The following is a 23,984-nucleotide window of genomic DNA, read 5'->3' on the forward strand; positions in this document are numbered from 1 at the left end:
TACAACAGCTCTCCTTGGTCTGAGGTGATTCATGGGTTGCCTGAAATTGATTCATCCATCTGTGTCTACTCCCCACCCCTCAATCCACTATTGGGGAATTAAAAATGGCTATAATTTTTTGACCTTTTGGCAGAAATGGATGGAATTTTCTGACATGGTAGTCCCTGCAGAGGGGCTAAAGCCTACCAAAGAATAGTTACAAGGGTTTCTGTGCAGGAAACTTTTTAGAAGAAGAAGAAGAAGAAGAAGAAGAAGAAGAAGAAGAAGAGTGGTGCACCGCAAGACGAATGCCTCGCAAGACGGAAAACTCGCTAGACGAAAGAGTTTTCCGTTTTGAAGGTGCTTCGCAAAGCGAATCTCCTATGGGCTTGCTTCGCAAGACGACAATGTATTGCGAGTTCCTGCTGGTTTTTCCCCCTTCCCCCCCTTTTCCTAAGCCGCTAAGCCGCTTATCAGCTGATCTGATCAGCAGATAAGCCGCTAAAAGCCGCTAAAAGCCGCTAATAGCGCTAATAGCGCTAATCCGCTAATCCGTCAATGGGCTTGCTTCGCAAGACGAAAAAACCACTAGACGAAGAGAATCACAGAACGGATTCTTTTCGTCTTGCGAGGCACCACTGTAAGTAATGTCTTAACAGTTTTTAAAAAAACATATTTTTGAAATTAAGCAGATAAAGGTGCATGCAGGACCTTGCCTTCAGAGGGCATTAATCCTGTCTAATATGAGAAGAATGATTGTACAAGTCTTCTGCAAGGAAAGCCATTACATTTTTTGAGATCCAGTCAATTTCCCCCCTTTTTGATTAGGAAATTAAAAAATAAATAAATGGCTATAACCTTGCTTTTGTCTTTTTGACAGAAGTGGATGAAATGGGCAGGTATGTTAGGCCTACCAGTGTGAATAAGGCCTGCCAAATTAGATGCAAATAAATTCAGAGAATTTTGCCCTGGGCATCTTAAAAATGTTCCCCCTCCAAATATATATACAAGGGTTAGGGTAGAATTTGATGAAATTCAGAGGCAAGGTGGCTCCTTCTGAGGGCATGAATCCCAACCAATGTCATAAGGATAGCTGGAATTAAAGTGCTGACATTTAGATTGTGGGGTGGGTGAGCAAAATGATAACAAATCATGAAAACAATGTATTTTGTTGGGGACTGTTGCCCATCAAGCAGGAGTGGATGGCCTAGAGGAGCAAGCAAGTCAGGAGGCCGGCAGAGGCAGGAGCACCTTTCCCAGTACACAGTAGTGACTCAGCTGCTGGGAGGTCAGGTAAACATTACTGTCCCACTACGGCCATGTGCTACTGCCATTGAGACCACCTCACATATTGCTTCTCTTCTGGTGCCATCCCTAATCTATCCAGCATTGGTCAACCTAGCCCTGTACTCTCAAGCCACCTCATCAAGCAGCCCAAATACCTCTGCAGCTGAAGAACCCATGGATTAAATCACAGACCTAATGCATGCAAGCATGAATTAAGCCCATCCCCATCCAAAAGAAAGAAAGACAAGAAAGAGACATCGGGCACAACCAAGGCCTCAGCATAGCATATATCCGTACCCTAAAATAAAAAGGTAAAGGGACCGCTCAACATTAGGTCCAGTCATGGCCGACTCTGGGGTTGCGGCACTCATCTCACTTTATTGGCCGAGGGAGCCGGCGTACAGCTTCCAGGTCATGTGGCCAGCATGACTAAGCCACTTCTGGCGAACCAGAGCAGCGCACGGAAACGCCGTTTACCTTCCCGCCGGAGCGGTACCTATTTATCTACTTGCACCTTGACGTGCTTTCGAACTGCTAGGTTGGCAGGAGCAGGGACTGAGCAACGGGAGCTCACCCCGTCGCGGGGATTCGAACCGCCGACCTTCGGATCGGCAAGTCCTAGGCTCTGTGGTTTAACCCACAGCACCGTCTGCGTCCCACTCTACCCTAAAATACTTTATGCTAAATTTATAAACTCATGTTCAGTATACAACCAACAAATTACAATGCTATTATGGACATTTCACAATACGGCGTATAACATTGGAGGGGAGTATGAAGCCTTAGTACCATTTTGAGTATTCTGGTTCTTAAAAAAGGCAACCCAAAAGTTACACCCAGAGGCAATACAGTGAGCTGTGCTTCATTCTCATTTCTTGTTTACAATGCCCAAAATTGAACATGCACATCTCCTCTCATAGGAGATGTATGTGCAGCAGGTGTGAAGACAATACATGTATTTCCCAAGAACAGAGACTGCACACACATTTTCCAACAAAGAAGATGGATGGGCTCAGTTTTTGCTTTCTAAAAAGAAATGGAGTAACAGAGATGAACCTCATAGGCTTGCCTCACTCCATTCTGGTTTAGAACGTCTCATACAACTCCTAGAGATGCCAGTGATATTTTCATTCATTATACATGCACATTCTGCTTAGCACAGCATTGTAATATCTTAGGAAAAAGTACTATGGATATTTTTTGCCCGGTTGCTCATATGGTTTCCCAATAATGCTACTATCAAGTTCAATCCGGGCAATATAAAAGCAAGACAATGGGATCAACCTTAATATGACAACAACAACTATTGGGCAGTAAAGCAGTTAATTTGTATTACGTAAAATATAGCAGAAATCTCCTTAAAATGCTTTAAGATTCCATCTCTATCTGACTAATAGCCTGAAGATGCAATCACGATATCCACTAAAGTCAACAACAATTGATAGCTGTTTTCAATTATCCTGTGTAAACCCAGAATTTCAGGAAATACTAATGGCTTGCACGGGAAGTGAAGTTGAACTTGTGTTATTTTAAGGAATAACATGCATGTTGCTTGCCAATATTCTGTAACAAAACACCATTAATGCATTTGCAAAATTCATACCCAAGTCAGCAACCTTTGGCCAGAAACAACAGCAACAACAAAATGCATCTTACCTCCAAAGTAGTAAGTATCTCCTGAAAAAATCTGTATAGGTATTGATGCATGAGAGGAAGATGTTGACTCATTATCTACTACTAAGCTTACACGGTTTCTTTTAGCTGACAAAGATACAGAATGCCACTGTCCATTATGTAATTCAGCACCTAAAAGAAAGAAAGCATTTGAAAAAAGATTGCGATCAGCAATGTGGATTGGTGTAACATCTCATGGGGGAATATTAATGCAGTATTCTCAATAATCAGAAGCAGATATTTGTAATTTTGAGTCTCATTTTATAGTGTGCTTCTTCAGAAGTCACACTGAAATATATTCAAGTGTGCATGTATCTGTCAAATGTTTTGACTAGCAGTGAACCAAGACAGCAAATTCTAATAGGATGGAAGCAAACTGTGAAACTGTTCACCAGACACTGGAGCAAATTAATGCATCACATTCAATGCATTCACTCATAGAATACTGCAAAATGTATTCCATAAGTTTGCCATTGCCAATGGGAGTACTAGGCAACATATGAATAAATTCACCTGGATTGCCTTTGCTTGGTTTAGCTATGCTTGGTTTCAGCTACAAAGCATGATGAAGCATTGTATGTAATTCCGACCTCTTTGCCAGAATGTCACAATTAATTGGTAGATCGTGCAAACTCACACAAAATTTCCATATTTCTGTTGGAAGACCATGTTGCTTCCACCATTGCAGTTGGCAAAGTCTGGTAAAACACTAGAGCTTAATGAAAATTCTAACAGCACAGACTTTTGGCCTTCTTAAAACTTCAGAGCCATCATTTAGCTGAAGTTATATTTGTCTTAGTTTCTTGCTTTAAAATCTCCATCTTTCCAAACATTTGATGGCCAACTCACAAAAGAGGTTGCATAGGGATCATTAGATAAAAACAACCCTTCTGCAACAGAAGGTCTTGGTTTATTGTAAGTTAATCATTCATGAATTAATATGTGCCATTTTCCTCTGTTTTTATGTGGACAAAGAAATCTTTATAAATCTCTGGTAATGAAGTCTCAGAGCTGTGCTCAAAGTAATATGCTCTGATTTAATTATCACATACTGTATGTGTGAAAGCCAGGTCATAAGTCTTTGCCTGTAGGGGGAACAAAACTGTCCAACCATCCATAATTTAATTACTCAATCTCTACTTGCAGACTTGATTTGCTCCAATGAATGTAGCTACAATAAACACTTCAAATGTACAAAGGGGGGAAAGTTCACTGTATGGTTTCGTTAGATAACTTTTTGCTGAGGAAAGCAGGAGTCTTATTGAAAGATTTAACATGCTGCAGTTGCCTAAGCAAACATAAACTTACATTTGCAACCACACAGGGCTTTTGCCTTAGTCACATTAAAATTAACATAAAGTCTACTTTAATGTAGCACTTTGATTTTTTGTTGTTTGGATTTTCAAGTTGTTGAAGAATATTTTACAGATTTTGATTTGTGTGTGTAGTTCAGCAGTTTGCCAGAATAGCGTATCAGAAAGCCAGTTGGAAATGACAGCGCATTCTAGAAACCTGTTAAAGAGACGCTGAACTCAGATTGTGTCATTAACATGCATGTAATTGCACTGTGATTTAAACTGCTCTGGAGGAAGTCAGATACATCACAGTAAACTGCACATCAGTGACACTCTTAACGTGGAATTAACATTTTCAGATGGTGAGCTCAGGGAAGCCTGTTAGTCATAAATTGGCACACTCTCTGCATTATTTATTTGAATTGGTTAGCATACATTGAAGCTGATCCTGCTGCTACTAAAATCAATGTCAAAGCCTCCATTCTGGGATGAACGCTCTGTGTAAATCATCAACATGATACTGGATTGCTGCTGGAAACCAGTCAATTATTTCAAATTTTGCACTCCTGTTACCGTTCATTATGGAGAGCTGTAAGTAATTGTTGAGATGCAGATCCTGTTTTCTTTTGAAAGGGGGATTTCATCATGCTTTCTATAGAGCACAGATGCTTTAAATAAGAAGAGAAACTTAGATCCAGGCAAGAGCTTAATGACAGACAGGGTGCATGCATTAGGGACTTCTGGTTTTGAGAAGAAATGCCTCATTGATATTTCTAAGACTGAACATCGTTTGTCAAATGTAAGATTGACCTTGCTGGGACCAGACTCTTGCTCAGGATTCCAGATCTTTCCAGGCACATCTGATTGGTAACAGAATGCTATTGGAAGCAGAGTGCTAGACTACATGTTCCATGCCGGTGTTCCAAACACAAGATCAGTGAATGCACATAGGGCTAGGGCAGTGGGTTCCATCCTTCCCCTACACTTATTCATCAAAATATTGGAGCCTCTACATTTGCAGTTATATGAGTGGAGGGCTCTGTCCACACAATAAGAAACCATTGCTACTTATTGTTACCAAACACATTGTCAGAACTCTCTGTGTGTGCAGAGTATGTGTAGCGCTCCATTCAGGTGTTTATACATTTATATCCCCTTCTATCCCATCTCAGATTGGGCTACAATTTCACAAACAGCAGCAATAGGTGTAACAAAATGTATCAGCATAAAAACACAACCCGTCAACAGTCAAATAAATCAGTAGCCAAATCGTAATCCAACAGTACCACCAGCTTGTCCCAAATACCCATGTAAAAAGCTAGGTTTAAAAGGAAAGCACCATTATGGGGAAGGGGATAAGCCCAACAAGGACTCATTGAATGTGTGGTCTAGCCGGCTGGATGCAAATTGGGTAGCTCAGCATTCTGCCTTCAGCAGCAGACCAGCAGAAGAGTCTACATTCCGTCTAGTGCATTTTATATACTGCAGTAAGCACTGCAAGAGCGTAGACAGTACACCACACTTTCCTTTGTCCAAATATCTTGGTAAGAATTCAAAGTAGTTGGATAATCAGAAGCTTTGACAATAAGTGTGTGTGAAGGAGTCACTTCAAATCTATGGACTACTTTGGTGAGGTTTGGTGAAGTGGTGTAACTGCTGCCACTTCACAACCTTGCTCCTCGTTCTAGCCAGGACAGAAAGTGGGAGCACATTGTTCCAGATCCCAAACTGATCCTTCAGCTCCCAGGGATATGATGGCAGCAGGATCAGCAAAGGATCCAGAAAACCCTGTACTGGTGCAGGTCTGCCGACTCCCAACACCCCAAATGCCCCATTTTTTAGAGTTCTGTTTGAGTGGGTATGTTGTGTCTCTCCTTGGCAATGGGGCTCCCCACTGCTGGTGCAAGACTGGGCAAGGGGACACTTTCAACTCACTTTATCCTCCCCATCATGGTAGATTTGGGGTTTGGGTTGTTCTGCCCATCCACTCTGAAAGGGTTCCTCCACCTGCGGATTTCATCAACTTCTGCCAAAAGGAGGAGAGCTATAGCCATGTTTAGATTTCCCATTAGAATGGATGGGGAACCCATAGCTTTGTTTTACATAGGGCAGAACAGAACACAAATTCAAGATTGGAGCAGACAGCTCAGAGCACAGAAACGGATTGGATTCTTTTTTAAAAGCACATACGCAAGATGAATCTTGGGTCAGTGTAGCATTTATAGAACCCTCTGTGTGAGGGGGGAAAGAGAAAAAGGAAGGTGTGTAAACACACACACACACACAAAACAACCAACCCACAAACAATGAAGTCAGCTGTATTGGACCTCTGAAATGTGACACTTCAGTGTAATCACATCACAATTATTTTTCACCTGCTTTCTGTTACCTGCACTGATGTCACTCTGTATCTTTCCTGGTTTATAGAGGCTCAGTTTAACCTTCCCATCACTCAGATACATGAGGAGGCCACCTGAGGTCTGATATAGTTTACTTGACAGTAAGAGCCCTTCGTTGTTCCAGGTCCGAAACTGAAAACTGATCGAAATTTCATCATGCCCCGATGTGCCAGGCAATGCGAGATAACTATTGGGGTTTAAAAATGTGACGGGAATAATTGGGGGCTCCGAACAGGCAAAAGATATGTTGCCCTAGAAATAAATGAAAGAAACAAAATATTGGGTAAATGCATAGACAAACAAGTTTTCAATGCCTATGTCTATCAATAATTAGGTATGAAGTGATAAAATCTGAATCTAGCTGCTTGTTTCATTACAAGATACAGATGGAATAATGCAAAGCAACAACTCCAAACCTGACAATGGCAACCATTACAATGTCTCAACCAGTGGTTTTGCAGGCAAACCCAGGACAAATATAGGGCTGATTTGAAGAAGATGGAGGCAGTTGTGTAAGTGCTTTCAGGGTGAAATAGATAGTCTCTGAGCATATTGTTAGAAGACTCTCACAGATTCTTTGCATCAGCTGGTGGTTTCATGTGGAAATTCCATATGTGGCAAGCACAAGATAAAACACAGGCCTGCCCTACGTTTTGTCTGTTGGTGATAGTGTGGAGTCCTAGGATTAACTAGGATGCTGTTGCTGTCTCCAGAAGCATAGGCGCCGACTCCATGGGGCCTGAGGGGGCCCGAGCCCCCTCAAAAATTCGTTTGGGGGGGCTCTGCCCCCCAATAATCTTGGGCGCCCCTCCAGCAGAGCGCCACCGCCACCCCTCCCCCAGCCCAAAATGCACAGGGTCGGGCTGCATGCCTCCTGCCCTCCCTCCCGAGCAAAAGCTCCACCCAATTTCCTTCGGAGCTGATTAATAGGCGCAGCACGCTCTCCCCTATTCACTCACGAGGAGGCGGCGCCACTTTATCTGCATATTCATGAGCTTATTTATTATTCATGAGCTTTCACGGGCTCCCCCAATGTTTTTTATAAGTCGGCGCCCCTGTCCAGAAGTGGAAAGAGCTGCGGCTAAATGACTTGCATACCAGTTCACGGACTAGGGCCATATCTGCACTATACAATGAAAGCCCTACGGTATCGCTTTAAACTGCCATGGCATCGACCAAAGAACCCTGGAAACTGTAGCTAGTTAGGGGTTCTGAGTGTTGTTAGGAGACCCCTATTCTCCTCACAGAGCTACAATATTCATAGCAGTTTAACCATCAGTACCTGTTCCCAGGGAATTCTGGGGATTATAGTTCTCTGAGTGGGCTAGGGATTTTCCTAACAACTCTCAGCCCCCTTAACAAACCAATTCCCAAGATTCTTTGGCTGAAGCCATGACTGTTAAAGCAGCATTGTAGTGCTTTAAATATATAATGCAGATGGGGCCTGAGATAAGAGGGCCTTTGAACTGCAGACCTTTGGGCGGCAACCATGAAGGTGCTACCCTATTTAATTTTGTGTTCTGGGATATACTGTATTTTTCGCTCTATAAGAAACACCAGACCACAAGACGCACCTAGTTTTTGGAGGAGGAAAACAAGAAAAAAAATATTCTGAATCTCAGAAGCCAGAACAGCAAGAGGGATTGCTGCACAGTGAAATCAGCAATTCCTCTTGCTGTTCTGGCTTCTGGGATAGCTGCGCAGCCTGCATTCGCTCCATAAGACGCACACACGTTTCCCCTTACTGTTCCCCTTACTGGTGGGAGAAAGTGAGTTAGCACCTTTCAAAATGGAAAAGACAATGCATGAAACACCAGCAAGAGGAGGCAATTTTCAGGACAGTGTTACCTCAGGTTAAGAACTTAATTCGTTCTGGAGGTCTGTTCTTAAACTGAAACTGTTCTTAACCTGAAGCACCACTTTAGCTAATGGGGCCTCCCGCTGCCTCCTTGCCGCCGCTGCGCAATTTCTGTTCTTATCCTGAAGCAAAGTTCTTAACCCGAGTTACTATTTCTGAGTTAGCGAAGACCTGAAGCATATGTAACCTGAAGCGTCTGTAACCCGAGGTACCACCGTAGTTTCCACATAGACACAACAATTGAAGGAGCCCTAGAGTCTTGTTGATGTGAATAATAGACTGGCACAGAATAAGGTATATTTTGCCTCTCTTGTACTTTGCAGATAACAACAACATATAATAGTTCTCATGGGGATGGGGGGGCGGGGCACATAGATCCACAGCTGCAGAAAGGGATTCTAAATAAATGAGGCACTATTATCAGAGAAAGTACTGAAAACAACACAACTTATTAAGACTGGGTTTTTAGCTGTTCATTGTAACCACAGCCAACATGATTCAGACACAATCCAATCCAAATGTTCCAGGTAACTCCTTAATCCTCATTTCCAGCTGTAATCAAGCTGCAACTCCTTGTCCTCTTTTCTATGCCAAACATATTCCTCTGCTTTCCTTTGGACCACATCAACAAGGCCAAGAAACAGATCTTGTCATCTGAGCAGCCCAGGACCTTAATAGAAACTGCCCAGGCTTTCGCCCCAGGGAGGTCCCTTCAGTGCTGCTAACACAGTGGTTTGACTTCACCTGGAGAAACATTCCATTGTCTCTCAAGACTGATGGATGTCAACAACAACAAGGTCAACACAAAACAAGACACACCATTCACACCATTAGTGATTACATTAATCTTGTCTCCATCCCATATTTATGTTACTTTGGAATGATGGAAGAACTGGGTCAGTTTCCACCATTTGTTCCATGCCCTCCTCTCCTTGCAGTTCCTGCATACAGAGAGTCAATAATGCTAGCTTCTCCATCGTGATTTACAGCTTAATCCATAACCCAATTAAAAGAGGGTACTTAAATGTAAGCCACTTTCATGCAAATGGAGGTAATGGAGCACAGTTGTCTTGGCTTGGAACCCAATATATGTTAAGAAAGTTCATGGCAGGAAAGTTTCCTGAGCCTTCCTCTCTGTAGCCCTACGCCAAAGCCTATCTGGGGTGTTGGGACTCATGTCCGCAATGGGAGATGAAGTATAGAGGGCTTCTGAGGGAGTGCAATCAGCTGAAGTCATATCTTCTTCCTAAAATAATTTAACTTAAAGAAGTTCACAGAAATGACATTTCTCACCTCCTCCTTCTCCCAGCAACCCAAGAAACCCTATCCCATCCTACGTTGTTCAGAAGGGCCTTCTGATCTGCAGGATGCTTGAAATGCAGTCAAACCAACAATTCATGTCTTGCTAGAAAGGCAAATGACAGGAGATGAAGTTCACAGAGTTTTCTTGTAAACCTTCTAGAGAGAACTCTGTGAGAGACACCCCCACTGTGCCCTGACAGGGGGAGCACATAGCTATATATTCTCCTATCTGCCTGGGCACACCATATTCATATCTTTCCATCTCTTTCCACTCTATCAGCAATGTGACAACATCTACAGACTCTGACCTCCAAGCTCAAACTACATTTTAAGCTAGACCTAAGCGAGTCTTTGAAACTGAATTACCATTTTAAGCCTGCCTGAACAAAGCTGCTGTATCTGTTACTCTTCAACAAGTATTCTGAGTGAATAAATGCTTTTTTTTTTACCTTTTACAATACTATTTTGTTTGTGCCCTGAAGCATCCTGGATTACTTAAACTAAAATGCTAAAACTAGCTAATCTAAGCTTCCCTTTTGAGCTGCAAAGAGATAGCAGTCTGCTGAACTCTCAAACATGCGGAAGGAAGGATAATATCTAAGAAATCTATCCTCTTCTAACATCTGTTCACATCGCAACATGATGCAGAGAAAAATTTGAGGGAGTGCAAGTGGCTGAACGGTGAAGGATGCAATAGGAAACTTTCCTGCTATGAACTTGCTTAAATTAAATCATCTTAGGGCTTGCACCCTTACATAAAGCGAGCTAACTGATTTGTGGTTTGCAGCCTTAGACTGCGATTGGAACATTGTTATACAAGTCAAGGTGCTCCCCAACCCAAGTTTTCTTACCATAATGTTGATTTGAGGTTTATGTCTCTTGGCCAAATCAATAATGTTCACACCATTGTAATAAAGATTTTCAAAACACCCATGAAAGTTTTTCCATGGTAACAGCCCTGATTTTCCAGGTACTGGAATCCCTCCAAAGCTGAGCTTAGAAAGAGAAGAAAAATCAATAATCGTATTAAGCAATTTTCTGACAATCTGCTTGCAACGTTTATGATAAAAAATGTTAACAATGGCACAGCAGTAGCTCCATATTGGTCAATTGAGAATCAATCTTTTTTTTTCATTATTATTTCTTTTCAATTGTCAAATGCATTAACTTAAAATATAGGTTAAGAAACACAGCTCAGAAATAACACAAAAAGTAAGAGGCCAAAGAAATACCTTTTAAATAAATGTGCTTTTATTTTCTGACAATGCTAGTTTTATTCAATCATTTCAATAAAAAAGTGCCTTTCTTTGGAAGTTAACGTTTATATAACAGTACAGTGCAATCTGACAAATCTTTACTTAGATGTTAAGTCCCACTATGTTCAGTGGGGTTACTCTTAAGAAAGGATGCACTATTCATACGTAATTCCGTTTATATAAATGTCTTCTCAATCTTCCTTTATTTTTCCACATTACTTAATACTTTTTAAAATGATAAAAATATATTTATATTATTATCATATATAATTATACTTATTTAATTTACAGTATCAGTCTTTCATGTGACCATGGCAACTACTTACCTGAAATCTATCTGAAATGTTCAAATTAATAATACAGCATAAGCACACATTTAAACAAATATATTTACTGTTATTTCTTATGTTAGCTACACATTGAAAGCCTGTTCACTATGCTGCGTGTGCTAGGTTTCGCACACTGAGCTCTTGAAGTAATGGACTATCTCATATAATTTAACTATAAGGGAATAGTTTTGAGTGTGGCAAGGAAGCTGTCCAGTGCTAACAGGTTGTGGGGGGAGTGGGCAAATGCCACTTAAGCGCCAAAGCTCCCATACTCCCATAAATTTGTTTGATAGGATCCAGGATAAGAGCAGCAATGCCCCAGTGCAAGGGGAAACTGACTCTCTTTCACAAGGACCCAAACTCACCTTGGTTTCAGCCAGAGATGGGGAAGCTGTGGACTCCCAGATCTTGGATTCCAATTGCCGCCATTCCCAGCCAATATGGGCAATTGTCAGGGATGACTAAAGGCCCACAGGTTCCCAGGTTCCTGTAGAATCAGCACTTTGGTGATCTACAGTGCTTCTTTAAACTGTTGATTCATTGAGCAGCACCATACCTCTTGCCTCTTCCTTGCCCAGTCCCCTCATGTGACCCCCCCCCCAGCCTGCTGTAATGAGCAGCACTGCTGGTTTACCAGCAGGTGGGGAAAGGGATGACTGGCAAATGAAACTACCAAAGCCTCTGATTTCTCTGAAGTGTACACTGCACAGTTGTACAACATGCAATCTATTATCCCCACCTAAACCTGCCTTTTATGAACTGTTGTATCTTACGGTTACCAGATTTTTTTCAATGAATTTTTTCAATGAATTTTTTTCAATGAACTTTTATTTATTTTTTTGAAGCTGAGTAGCAACAAGGAGTCAGTAGTGGGGATGGTGAGGCAAAAGACCCTGGGCCCAAACACACAGGCATATTGTATAAAGGTGCAAAGCCCTTCTTTCACACCCTGTGAAACATAAATGTGCAGTTTTTTTAAAAAAAAAACTGGGCAATGGCATGCTGCCTGCCAGTGACTCCCAAGCCTTCCCCGATCTCCTTCCCCCCTTTGTTTTGACAGATCGGGGAGGCTCGGGAGTCACGGGTGGGCGGCTGTTGCCCAGGAGGGGCCAGCCTGGTAGTGCAGTTGGCTCTGGCTGGCTTCAGGAGCTGCTTGTTGCCGTGGCACAGGAAAAATGGTGGGTGCCACGGCAGAGAGCAGCTCCTGAAGCCAGCCAGAGCCAACTACACTAACAGGCTGGCTCTGGGCTGCTGAGGCTGCCGCTGCCACGTTTCCTGGGGACAGATTTCCAAATCTGGGGACATTCCGGGGACGGAATTTGTGCAGGGACAGATTTGCAAATCCGGGGACTGTCCCCGGGAACCGGGGATGTCTGGTAACCCTATTGTATCTGCTCTCTGTTCACATCCCCAGTGGCGGAGCAAGGCGATAAGGCACATGGGGCAGCACACAAGCCCTGCACCCAGGGATGGGGCCAGCCACCCGTGGGGGCAGGGCCGACCAGGGCAGGACACTCTGTGGGGCCTCCGAGAAGTCTGCCTGCCTCCTCTCACTCAGCTGCCCTACAGCTGAGGGGAAGGTGGCAGGTGGACCATTTGGGGCAGCGTGGAGCCTGTGGATGCCCAAGCCACCGCATCACTCCCAGGAGAGACGTGTGGCTCGGGCATGCTGCAGACCCCGTGGTGAGTGCCACCTGACATTTTGTCACCCCTCTCAGTGGTGACACCCAGGGTGAACTGCCCCTACTGCACCCCCTTCCTCTGCCCCTTCGCATCCCCTGTCCTGCATGGCGCAGCTGTGCCACCTAAGTGCCAGGAAGTCCCCTAGTAGAGTGTAAACAGTACAATTACAAAAGGAACATTTGGGCATTTACATCAAAGCAGAAAAGTCAAGGGTTGGCACACATGTAAGCAAAGCATTAGCGAAAGTCTTTAATTCCAAGCTTCGACAAGAGTCTGAATGCTGAAACACTTCCCTAAGCAGCTCACCATCTCCTTCTGTTTCATAATTGCATTTACATAACAAAATAATAAGTCTAATAAATGAAAGATAGTTTTCACACCTCATAATCAAGGTCCAAATAATTGAATTCTCCCTTTGCATGAAAATGGTGAGTGTGTTTATCAACTGTAAAGTTCACTTGATTATTGAAATGTTCAATGAGGACTGAATGCCAATGCTGATCATCCAATAGGCTACCCAGAGTGATATTAACCTGGGCATCAGCAGAATATATTTTAGCATCACCTTCAAGAGGAGAAAAACAAACTGTTAGGTCTGTTGGAAGAAACAATGAAATCAGTGAACTTGTATATATATATATATATATAGTTAGTTAGTTAGTTTAAAATAAGCAGATTACTATGTAGGTGTGCAGTATGAATTTGCACTTGATACCTATGTTGATGAGCAAGGAAAGCTTTCCGTTAACTAATGCCAAGGTGATGTGATCTCCATTCTGTCCTTCTCTGTGTAACAGAATCCCATCTCTTTGTATCGTTTTGAACTGCAGAGAAATTATGTCTTTCAGTGCTGTGGTGGATTTGGGGTTAAATCTGTAGAGTAGGAAACTCTTCCCATCAAAATCTGCCACATCAGACCCTAAGAATAACACAAACAAAACAGTCAAAAAATTAATATATATATCGAAAATGTACAATCTACTCTTTGAGTGGGAATTGAAAAATGAAGTAATAAAAGAAACAACAATAAAGTGGTCACAAGATCTGGGCAAGACAATACAATTAGATAGGTGGGAAAAATTATGGAGTGTTGACATAAATTTCACAGCTTGTTATTTGATAAGAGAAAATATAATGAAAATGTTGGTACCTTGCCCCCAGTAAAATCGGCAAAGAGCTATAAAAAAATATTCAAACCTTTGTTGGAGATGTAAAGCAGAGGTGGGAACAATGCAGCATATGTGGTGGGGGTGTAAGGTGATTAAACAAGTTTGGACCAAGATACATGAAGAGTTCAAAAGAATATTTAAAAGCACAATTCTCAAAAAGCATACCTGTTAGGCTTAATAACCAACAATATTCCCAAAGATAAAAAGAATATATTCCTCTATGTGACAGCAGCGGCTAGATTATTAGTGGCAAACAAATGGAAAACAGGAAAATTACCAGAACGGAGAATTAAGATCTGTGAGTTTATGGAGATGGCAAAATTAACGGCATCAATTAGGGGCTGCCCCAAGCAAAAAATTAAAAGAGAGAGAGTGTGTGTGAAGATATATATGAAAAAATATGGATATAGAAATTAAGTTTAACATAAACGTAAAAGGAAAGACTCACAAGGATACAAGATGATATTATAAAGGATATGACTATTAAGTATAAATAACTGCTAACACAACAAGAAACAATAATACAAATGCCAATAAGATCTCACATGGGTGAGGGGAAGTTGGGTGGGAGGGAGGGAAGTAGAGGGTGGTATTTGGAAAATTATTGAGAATGTGATATGAAATTAAATTGATTGTGTTTGTAATTTGAATTATTTTGAATGATTGTGGTTGTAAATTTTTTTCTAGTTTTTACTTCTTTTTCTGTCAGAAAAACTTTAATTTTTAAAAAAATAAAAATAAAAAAGAGAATAACACAAATAAAGGATCTCTTATGATGGGCTGCCAAGAAGAGAAACTGTCCCCCCACCACTTGTGTGATAATCATTTAGCAAGTATGAGAAATCCCAAGCTATTCTATAAGCATCATATGCAAGCTAGAGTTCTGTTCCTGTATCTTGCAGCAGCATGGTTCTTTGTAGAACAGAGGAGAAATGTGAAGGAACAAAGCTCTGGGATATCCTCCCCCCCCCCCAGCTAGAGCAATAACATCAACTGGTGAAGCACCACCTGACAGACCTTCTTACAGCAGAATGATGTGATAATGAGATGCCCAAGTGTTTATGTTGTTTGTGACAGATTAGAACAGAGGAAGTCAGAGGATGGGGGGAAATCAAGCAGAGGAACCTACAGAGCCACCTAATGCCAAGTCAGATCATTGATTCATCTCGTCTAGCATGTCCAACACTATCTGGCAGTGGCTCTGAGGCATTTCAGGTAGGAATCCTTCCCAACTCTACTGGAGACATGAGGGATGCAAACTAGGACATTTTGCATGCAGGACCTGTGCTGTACCAATGAGGTACAGTGGTACCTCGGGTTAAGAACTTAATTCATTCTGGAGGTCCATTCTTAACCTGAAACTGTTCTTAACCTGAGGTACCACTTTAGCTAATGGGGCCTCCCGCTGCCTCCACACAATTTCTGTTCTCATCCTAAAGCAAAGTTCTTAACCCGAGGTACTATTTCGGGTTAGTGGAGTCTGTAATCTGAAGCATCTGTAACCCAAGGTACCACTGTATACAGGGGTCAGCAAACTTTTTCAGCAGGGGGGCAGTCCACTGTCCCTCAGACCTTGTGGGGGGCCGAACTATATTTTGAAGGGGAAAAAATGAATGAATTCCTATGTCTCACAGATAACCCAGAGATGCATTTTAAATAAAAGCACACATTCTACTAATGTAAAAACACGCTGATTCCTTGACCATCCGCGGGCCAGATTTAGAAGGCGATTGGGTTGGATCCAGCCCCCGGGCCTTAGTTTTCCTACCCATGCCCTATACTTTCAATTTCTTCAATGGGGTTCATATTTCACAGTAGCAGTTTAAATTGGTGACACCTCTTCTAGGAGAGTCTTTGCATCCAATCAAAGTGAAGACGTGCAGTCAGAAACCAGTATTTCAGAAGGTATCACTATACAGCTGGGAATAACAAAGGGGGTGGGAGAAGGTAAGAAATTTCAGTGGTTGAGAGCGAGGGGGAGAGGGGAGAAGTAATTCAATTAAAAAACCTCAAAGGCCTGCTCTGCTCTCATCATGCCATTCTGCACTCATTTCGGAGGGAAGAAAGGATATAAATTTAATTAACAAATAAAGTCATTAACCAGAGGGGGGGGACCCCACTGTATTTTAAGAGCACTTGTGGCTCTGTCACACCAAGGCAAAGCAATTACCTATTCCACATATATGAAAGACTCTTATTGACAGAAGAGGTAGCAATGATTTCACCATTTAAAAAGGTACTTCATTTCTCATGACACATTATCTAGTCCCTTTCAAGGTCATATATATATCCACTTGGCTGGAAAGAACAGCTTTTTGACTAGTAATATAACACAGTATCTGTCACAATCTGTTACAGCCTGACTTAGAACTACAGAAAGGAACAGATAACACTCAAGTAAAGCTCATAGTGTATTCACGCTGCATAAGTAAAGAAGACAAAGGAGGTAATAGTTCTTGAGAGATACACTTATGAAATAAATGAAGATGTAGCAGACGGCCAATAATATATGAAATCATTTTCCAATTCATTGAGTGTCCTCTTCTAAGTCAATGGAAATCTGCTATCTAACTTTGCTTAATTTGACAAAGAAAAGAAAAACCGCTCTATATTTTGGAAGCGAGCCTCTAAGAAGTTCTCCTGTGCAGGTCCCACTGAAATGGACCTGTGATCTCTGTGGGATTGTGCCTAAGCTTCTTGAAAAGTTATCCATTTGGAGGGACTCATAATATTTTTAAAAAGCCATTAATATTCAGCAGAATCGATTCAATTATAAGCAGAAGGGCCTTGTTTTGAACTTAAGCTGTCAGTTGGTTTAATTCTCAGTTCTGTCACATAAGATAAGTAAGTTTTACTTTGGTAAGGACAGTTCAAGGGAGAACACTAGGACTCTACATCAATCACGTTTTTTTTAATCAGTACATTTCCACTATGAAAATTAGACCACTAAAACGGGGGCATCGAGCGAGTAACAAATTACACGTTCAATCAATTTTAAATGTGTTGCCACCTATCCTTTGACAGAAGGCAGCAGATAAATAAAAAGCAATCAATGAATTCATTAGTACTGATAGTTATTCGTAATCCCTACACCAGCATCCCCCAAATTTGGTTACCTTCAGAGGTTTGTGATGTGGTATCTGGAGGTTCCCAGGTAGACAATTCCCCCCTATCATATCATTATCATTATTAATAATTATTTTCTTTACCTCAAACTCACACAAAATATATACCTATATGATGAACAAAATCTCAATTGAAATGGAAATAACTTAACAATGAAATCAAAGCAAAATACATAAAAGAAACAGAATGGGTTCCTACTATTTCTCTACTAGCCATGTTGCACAATCTGTCATCTTCTACGTTAATTTATTCAAATACACTTTTGAATATCTTCCTTACTGGGTTTTCTCTTTTCTGATCCTCAAATGATAAAAAAAAAATATGCATTTATTTACGGAAATAGACCATGAAAAATATTTCAAAAAGCAAAATAAGCAATGATTTCCAAGATTCTGATAATCAAGGATTGATGTTTGCCTTACATGCGCTCCTTCAATTCTAGTATGCTAGATAACTCTTAACTACAAATAAAACAACCCTTAAAACCTAAATTGCCCAGAACAGTCTCTGGAGATGTATGAAGGCATTTTACAAGTGTGCATGGAAAGATATTAAGTTCTGCTGTTTGTGTACTGACCAAACCAACCAACAGGAGGTGTGGGTGGAGCACAGCAGAGCTCTTTACAAAAATCAGCACAAGAGTCTTTGGTAGGGTGGATGCAGGTTGATGCTCCTACAACTATTTCTTTATTATTTTATTTCGGCAATTTGTATGTTGCCTTTTAGGATCATCGTTCTTCCCAAAGTGATTCACAATTGAACAATAGAAAACAAAATTAGCTATGTGTACTGGACATAGAAACGTGCCCCAAACCATTTCCCATCAAATAATTAAGAAGAGAAATGACATTAGAGGAGATAATTTTTGGTGACATTGGTTTGGGTGTGGTACAGAGCATTGAATGTACAGTGGTACCTTGGGTTAAGAACTTAATTCGTTCTGGAGGTCCGTTCTTAACCTGAAACTGTTCTTAACCTGAGGTACCACTTTAGCCAATGGGGCCTCCCGCTGCTGCCATACCACCGCTGCATGATTTCTGTTCTCATCCTGACGCAAAGTTCTTAAACCAAGGTGCTATTTCTGGGTTAGCGGAGTCTGTAACCTGAAGCGTCTGTAATCTGAAGCGTCTGTAACCCGAGGTACCACTGTATTCTGTGCTCTGCAGCCTTCTCCAGTGCCCACACTTCAATTAAAACCCAGGGGAAGACATGATAACGTAATACTACCCATGGGCCTTCCGCCCCCCCTCCCCCAAAAAATAAATAAATCAGGAAATACAAGCAGCCAAGGAGGCTGGAGGCACTGGGGGAAAGTTTATTGGCAAGCAAAGCAGATCACCCTCAACCACCTTGTAATACCAAAGCAAGCTCAAAACCCGAGAGCCTCTGGAAGTCTAAAGAAATTCTCAAATGCCCTGAGAAGGAGGCAGAAAACAAATGGAAGTCTCCTTCACAGGAGAAGAAAACATTGGCGACATCAACAGATTTTGGCACAGCACTTGTTTCCTTTCACACAAAGCTCATCTCATGGGAGACCCTCCCTGCTAGAGGAATAGCGGACCACTCTGATTCCGGAATGCGTGCATTGGATCTGAAGCATACTTGGAACAGAAAGCCTCTCCTCCTCCCAGAGGGGAGGTGGTGTGAGCAGGAGCCGTTCCCGCATCAGCAGGGGGTCGTATTCAGTCCCCTCCGTCATTTTCCCAGCTGCCGCAACACGCCCGTCAGGCCAGCCAATAGGGTTGGCTCGGGGGCGGGCTCTAGCCGGATTCAAGTGCCCGCAGCATCCCCGCACCTCATTCTGTTTCCTGGAGTCGTTGGATCACCTGCTCGTCCTCTCTTTAGGTCATATTTATGCTCTTGACATTGCTATGGACTTTGGTTGGTTGCCCTGGTTGACCAGGGGGGCTGGTAGGAATTTTGTATCCATTTGGCAAATTGGCACCAGCCTCTTGGTGTCTTGCCTACCTCATAGCAAATCGTCACAACTTTTCCGGTATTGGCGGTTAGGCATTGGAATATGTGTTGTGTGTTGGTGGGTGTTGGGATTCAAGCCATTATCAGGAGAAACTAGCCACTCTCCAGGCACCCGGCTTGAATCACCGGTTGACCTCCCTGTCTGCATTCTCCGGCAGGATCCAGGCAGAGGTCGCGATCGGCGATCCTCCTCAGCGTGAGAAGAACACACCACTCTTTCCTCCCCCCCCCCGGCAGGGGAAAGAGATAGACAGAAACGTATTTACATGCCTTTATTTCTGTCTTTGCAGCATTACAGAAAAACACATCTGCTCTCTTCAAACTCCAACAGCCGAGAGACAAACTCCTCTTGAACTTCCTGTACAGCTCATATTACACTCTGAGCTAATTCCGGTGCTTCGCACTGTGAATAGACTGTGCCTCTGTTTCCCACGGAACAGTCCCAACATTCCCATTTATGTTTTGCTTTCAAGCTAGCAGCTCGCGGCCGCATTGCTTCTATATCGTAACATAGGTGGGGTGTGGCCATCACCTACCCCTCCCCTTTTAGGTATTCCATTAAAGGAAGCTGGCGGTTGTGGATCCTCTCCGATGCCCTGCTGGTGGCTAGGGCCATGGCACGACCCCCGGTGACATCAGGGGAAGCTTCCAGTTGTATTTGCATCAACAAGATCCTCCCACTGGTTGCTAACCTTCAAATGTCCCCCCCCCCCGCTGCATGGGGTGGGGTCATATATAGGTTGTTTGATCCAATGCCTAAGCCAATACCAATACCACTCACATGCTGTAACCAATAAAGTTGTGGCCTTCTTTAGCCCATTAACCTAAAATACATGTGTCCTTGTGTCTTATTTACCCCTATGCAGGTTGCGGGTCCTCGATTCACAACTGCTCTTGGCCTGAATGGCTGAAGCCTGCCACAAACTCTTGCGAAAAAGGAAGCTGTTGCGAAAGTGCTTGCTCAGAACTTTTTAGCAGTGCCTGACATCAAGCTACGCCTCCCGTTCCTTACCCTGCCTTTCTTGCTCTGCTTGCCCTGTGCCCTTGTCAAGGCAGTCCTTGATCCCGCTGCCTGATCTGAATTCCCTACTGATACCGTGTCTCGTAGATTTCCTAAAAATAACATCCATGACTCTAATCAGGCAAATGTTTCTCATGCCCCAATGAGTTCCTGACAGCCTGAAAGTCTCCCCTAGTTTGAGAAAAGTGACATTTCACTTCATAGCACAGCTGTGGAAGACATCACAACTGCACGCCGTACTGGATTGCTTGAACCGCTTTGCCGGAGAAAGGGCGATATGCTCTTGCTTGCGGGTTCTCCCCTCTCACAAAAGAAACAGCACCCCATCTACAACTTTACGAGCAGGTTTTTAACACATTCCCTTCTTTATTCCTCCTACACATTTCCAGTTGCTGGGGTATCTAGCAGCTGTTTTAATAACAATGATAATTAATAATGTTATTTTTTGTACCCCGCCCAGCTGACCGGGTTGTATTTGTAAAACTTCTTTCAGAACAACTTTCTATTCCTTTTGCCTTGCCAAATCAAAATTCTGGTTTTGCATGAAATCAGGGTGGGGTTGGAGAGCAAAAGCAAAGGGGAAATAGCGGGGGGGGGGTGGCTTCAGAACTGGGTGGAAGCTGAAAAGGGTACGTAGCAATTGCAATGTATGGATAGTGCAGGAGATTACCAACAGGGGTGGTAATCTCCTGCATTATGGTTTGTGAGCAAGGCTGGGTGGGGTTGCAGAAAAGGAGGTGGGAGGAGGTAAAGGAATGGAATCATAGAATCATAGTTGGAAGGGACCCCAAGTGTCATCTATTCCAACCCCCTGTAATGCAGGAATCTCAACTAAAGCATCCATGACAGATGACCATCCATCTGGAAGTGAAAGTAAGAGTGGGTGCAAAGCAGATACAGTGGTGCCTCGCAAGACGAATTCTCTTCGTCTAGCGGTTTTTTCGTCTTGCGAAGCAACCCTATTAGCGGCTTAGCGGATTAGCGCTATTAGCGGTTTAGCAGTTTAGTGGCTATTAAAGGCTTAGCGGCTTAGCGGCTAAAAGGCTATTAGCGGCTTAGCAGCTTAGAAAAAGGGGGGAGCGAAAAAAATCGCAAGACTCGCAAGACGTTTTCGTCTTGCAAAGCAAGCCCATAGGGGAATTCGTCTTGCAAAGCGCATTGAAAAACGGAAAACCCCTTCATCTAGCGGGTTTTTCGTCTTGCGAGGCATTCGTCTTGCAGGGCACCACTGTACAGAACAAAAGAGAGAAGTGGCTTCAGAATGGGGTTGGGACCAGAGCAGTCTTTTCTATTGGGCTTAGTGGTGCATTGCGCCAGGGCGCCGGTCTCTCAGGGGCGCCCCAGCGAGTGGGGGAGCTGTGTGGCTTTGCTGGCGGCCTCCCCTTTCCCTCCCCTTTCCCAGCTGTGCCTCATCAACCATATGGCTGGCGGGCATGCAGCTTGCCTCCCAGGCCTCTGTGAGAGTAGAGCGATCCCAGCAGAGGCTTGGGAAAAGGTCGACAACTCTGGGAAATGGGTGTGTGGGGTATGCCAGAGGGATCTTTGTACCATGGTGCCGGATATGCTTAAGACAGCCTTGGTTGGAATGGTGAAAAACAATTTTAGTAGTTGCATGAGGTGTGTCAGGATGCTATCAGCGGCGCCCGGCTAGTTGCCCAGGAAAGTAGAAAGACAAGGAAAAGTTTATTACAGTCCTTTTTTTATTTCAGTCTTTACAGAGAGAGGCTATAGAACCTAGCCTCTTGGATGACGGCGTTGTCCCAAGTGAATCTCCACTCCCCTTCTCTCCCACTTCCTCATTCATCACTTCTACGGGCGCTGCTACGTGCCCTCTGTCTTTGAGCTCTTTGCTCTCCCACTTTTAAGGCTCGCTGGATTCTGGGAGATGGTGGGTTGCCCTGTGCCCTCTTTTTCCAGGACACATCCTCTTTTTCAGGGGTAAAATTTCTTTCGGGGTGGATTTTTTAAATTTGCCAAAATGTCTCTGGCTATACTTTCTGGATGAGACATAGACGTAACTGGTGGTTGAAGACTTGCTTTCCTCTTCTCTTCTCCTGCCCCCCCACCCCGGCAATATATCACACTTTCTATAGCAGACGTATAGTAGGGATATTTAAAATCAGAGTTGTCATCATGTCCTCTTTTGTGCTCTTCAAAATATGGCAACCCCACAGAGCTAACTTGGGAACTATGCATTTGTATTCTGTTTCACTTAAATTAAGATTATTGATATATACTTCAATTCATTATATGGTGCAATTGACCCCAATGTGCAAATATCAAGATAATAATGGGTGGGGGGTTATGCTGTTAGGATACAGAACTCTCATACAAATATTTTTATTTCCATTAAAGGCCAATTAGCAGGATCCCCCCCCCCATTTAGAATGCACCTGTAGATTTCAATTATGTGATTCATCTCAAAGAAAAGGATTCACTTACTGTAAGCACAGCCATAGACCTCGATCCTCATTCCAATCCTGCCATTGCGGTTCCAATCCAAAGGGACAAACCGCAGAAATCTTGCTTTGATGGAATGTTGGAGATTATAAGTTACCACAGTGTCTGCATTGGTGTTTCCTGAAAAAGCCTGAAAAGGACAATTTAAAAGTCAGCATTTGCTGTATGGCTTTATTTCTTAAACCTTGACATGGAAACATTTCCCCCTTGTATGCTCTGAGAACCTGTGCCAAAAGCTCAGTGAGGTGTAACTGTTCTCCTGTAAGATGTCTCATTGCATAGATAATACCCCAGACTTAGATCTGGTTCAGATGATCACATTAAACAGAGTCCATGTGATTGAGAACACACCACAGTGAACATTCTTGGGTTTCTACCCTCTCCCGCTCCACCTTTCAATATGTGTGCAATGGAGAGGGAAAGCTTCTACTTTCACTGTTAAGGGCAAAACATAACTATCATACAATGTTGAAACTCCGGAAACTGTGGGTTTCTTCTAACCAAAGTTAGATGACAAACCAGAATCAGAAACCGTAGCTGAATCCCACTGGGTTTAAACTATCTTTGATTAGAGCAAACCTTCTCACTCAGATGTAACAGAATTGTGATTTGTTCTTAAAGTGAATTTTCATTTACGCATGAATGAGAAGGAGTGGGTGAAAGGAAGATGTGAGCCTTAGGTCATGCTATGGTTTACTTGATCATCTAAGATGAAAAATAGAATATGGTTTTTCCCCCTCTGAAACATGAAAGAAACATTCTTATTCTGTGAATCTTTTCTTTTTAAAAATGCATTGATGTCAATGGGAGTAGGACCACGTCCACTCTCATTTTACAGTTTCTTTACTATGTGGCAGTAAAGGAATGAAGCTATTTTGTGTTTTATTTTTGGATTGTAATGTGATTACTTTTTGTATTAGTTGATTTTCTGTCTGGAAGTGTCAACTTTTCAGCCTAGTTCATTTAACCTAACACTTAAGTGAAAAATGAAAATTTATGCAAGAAAAGGGTGACGACAGTGATTTTCCAACAGAATGATGTGTTAGGACTAGAGAGAATGGCATTTTCAGTTTCATAATACTTTAAACATTGCAAAAGAATGTTAAAGGGGGTGTATGCATGAGAATGTGGCTAGGGATCCACACAGTCCTCCTTCCAGGTCAACCATG

At 42.6% G+C, this 23,984-nt stretch overlaps 1 protein-coding gene across 6 annotated transcripts in view; it reads right to left on the reverse strand.

Annotated features, from left to right (window-relative positions):
- The window catches only part of CNTNAP4 (contactin associated protein family member 4), a gene marked incomplete at its 5' end in the record, with an annotated part of 292,590 nt that overhangs the window by 101,765 nt on the left and 166,841 nt on the right, over positions 1–23,984 (reverse strand). For all 6 annotated transcript variants that reach the window (XR_014224342.1, XM_082241506.1, XM_082241505.1 and 3 more), the window contains 6 exons: positions 2,923–3,072; positions 6,625–6,886; positions 10,646–10,789; positions 13,443–13,627; positions 13,778–13,981; positions 22,798–22,945. Coding sequence is in view for 5 of the 6 variants with exons in the window: in XM_082241506.1 (XP_082097632.1) it covers positions 2,923–3,072; positions 6,625–6,886; positions 10,646–10,789; positions 13,443–13,627; positions 13,778–13,981; positions 22,798–22,945 (1,093 nt within the window). The remainder of the gene's footprint in view (positions 1–2,922; positions 3,073–6,624; positions 6,887–10,645; positions 10,790–13,442; positions 13,628–13,777; positions 13,982–22,797; positions 22,946–23,984) is intronic.

The sequence above is a fragment of the Podarcis vaucheri genome (genome assembly GCF_965113315.1).
Source record: "Podarcis vaucheri genome assembly, chromosome: 11".
In the NCBI taxonomy this organism is placed as follows: domain Eukaryota; kingdom Metazoa; phylum Chordata; class Lepidosauria; order Squamata; family Lacertidae; genus Podarcis; species Podarcis vaucheri.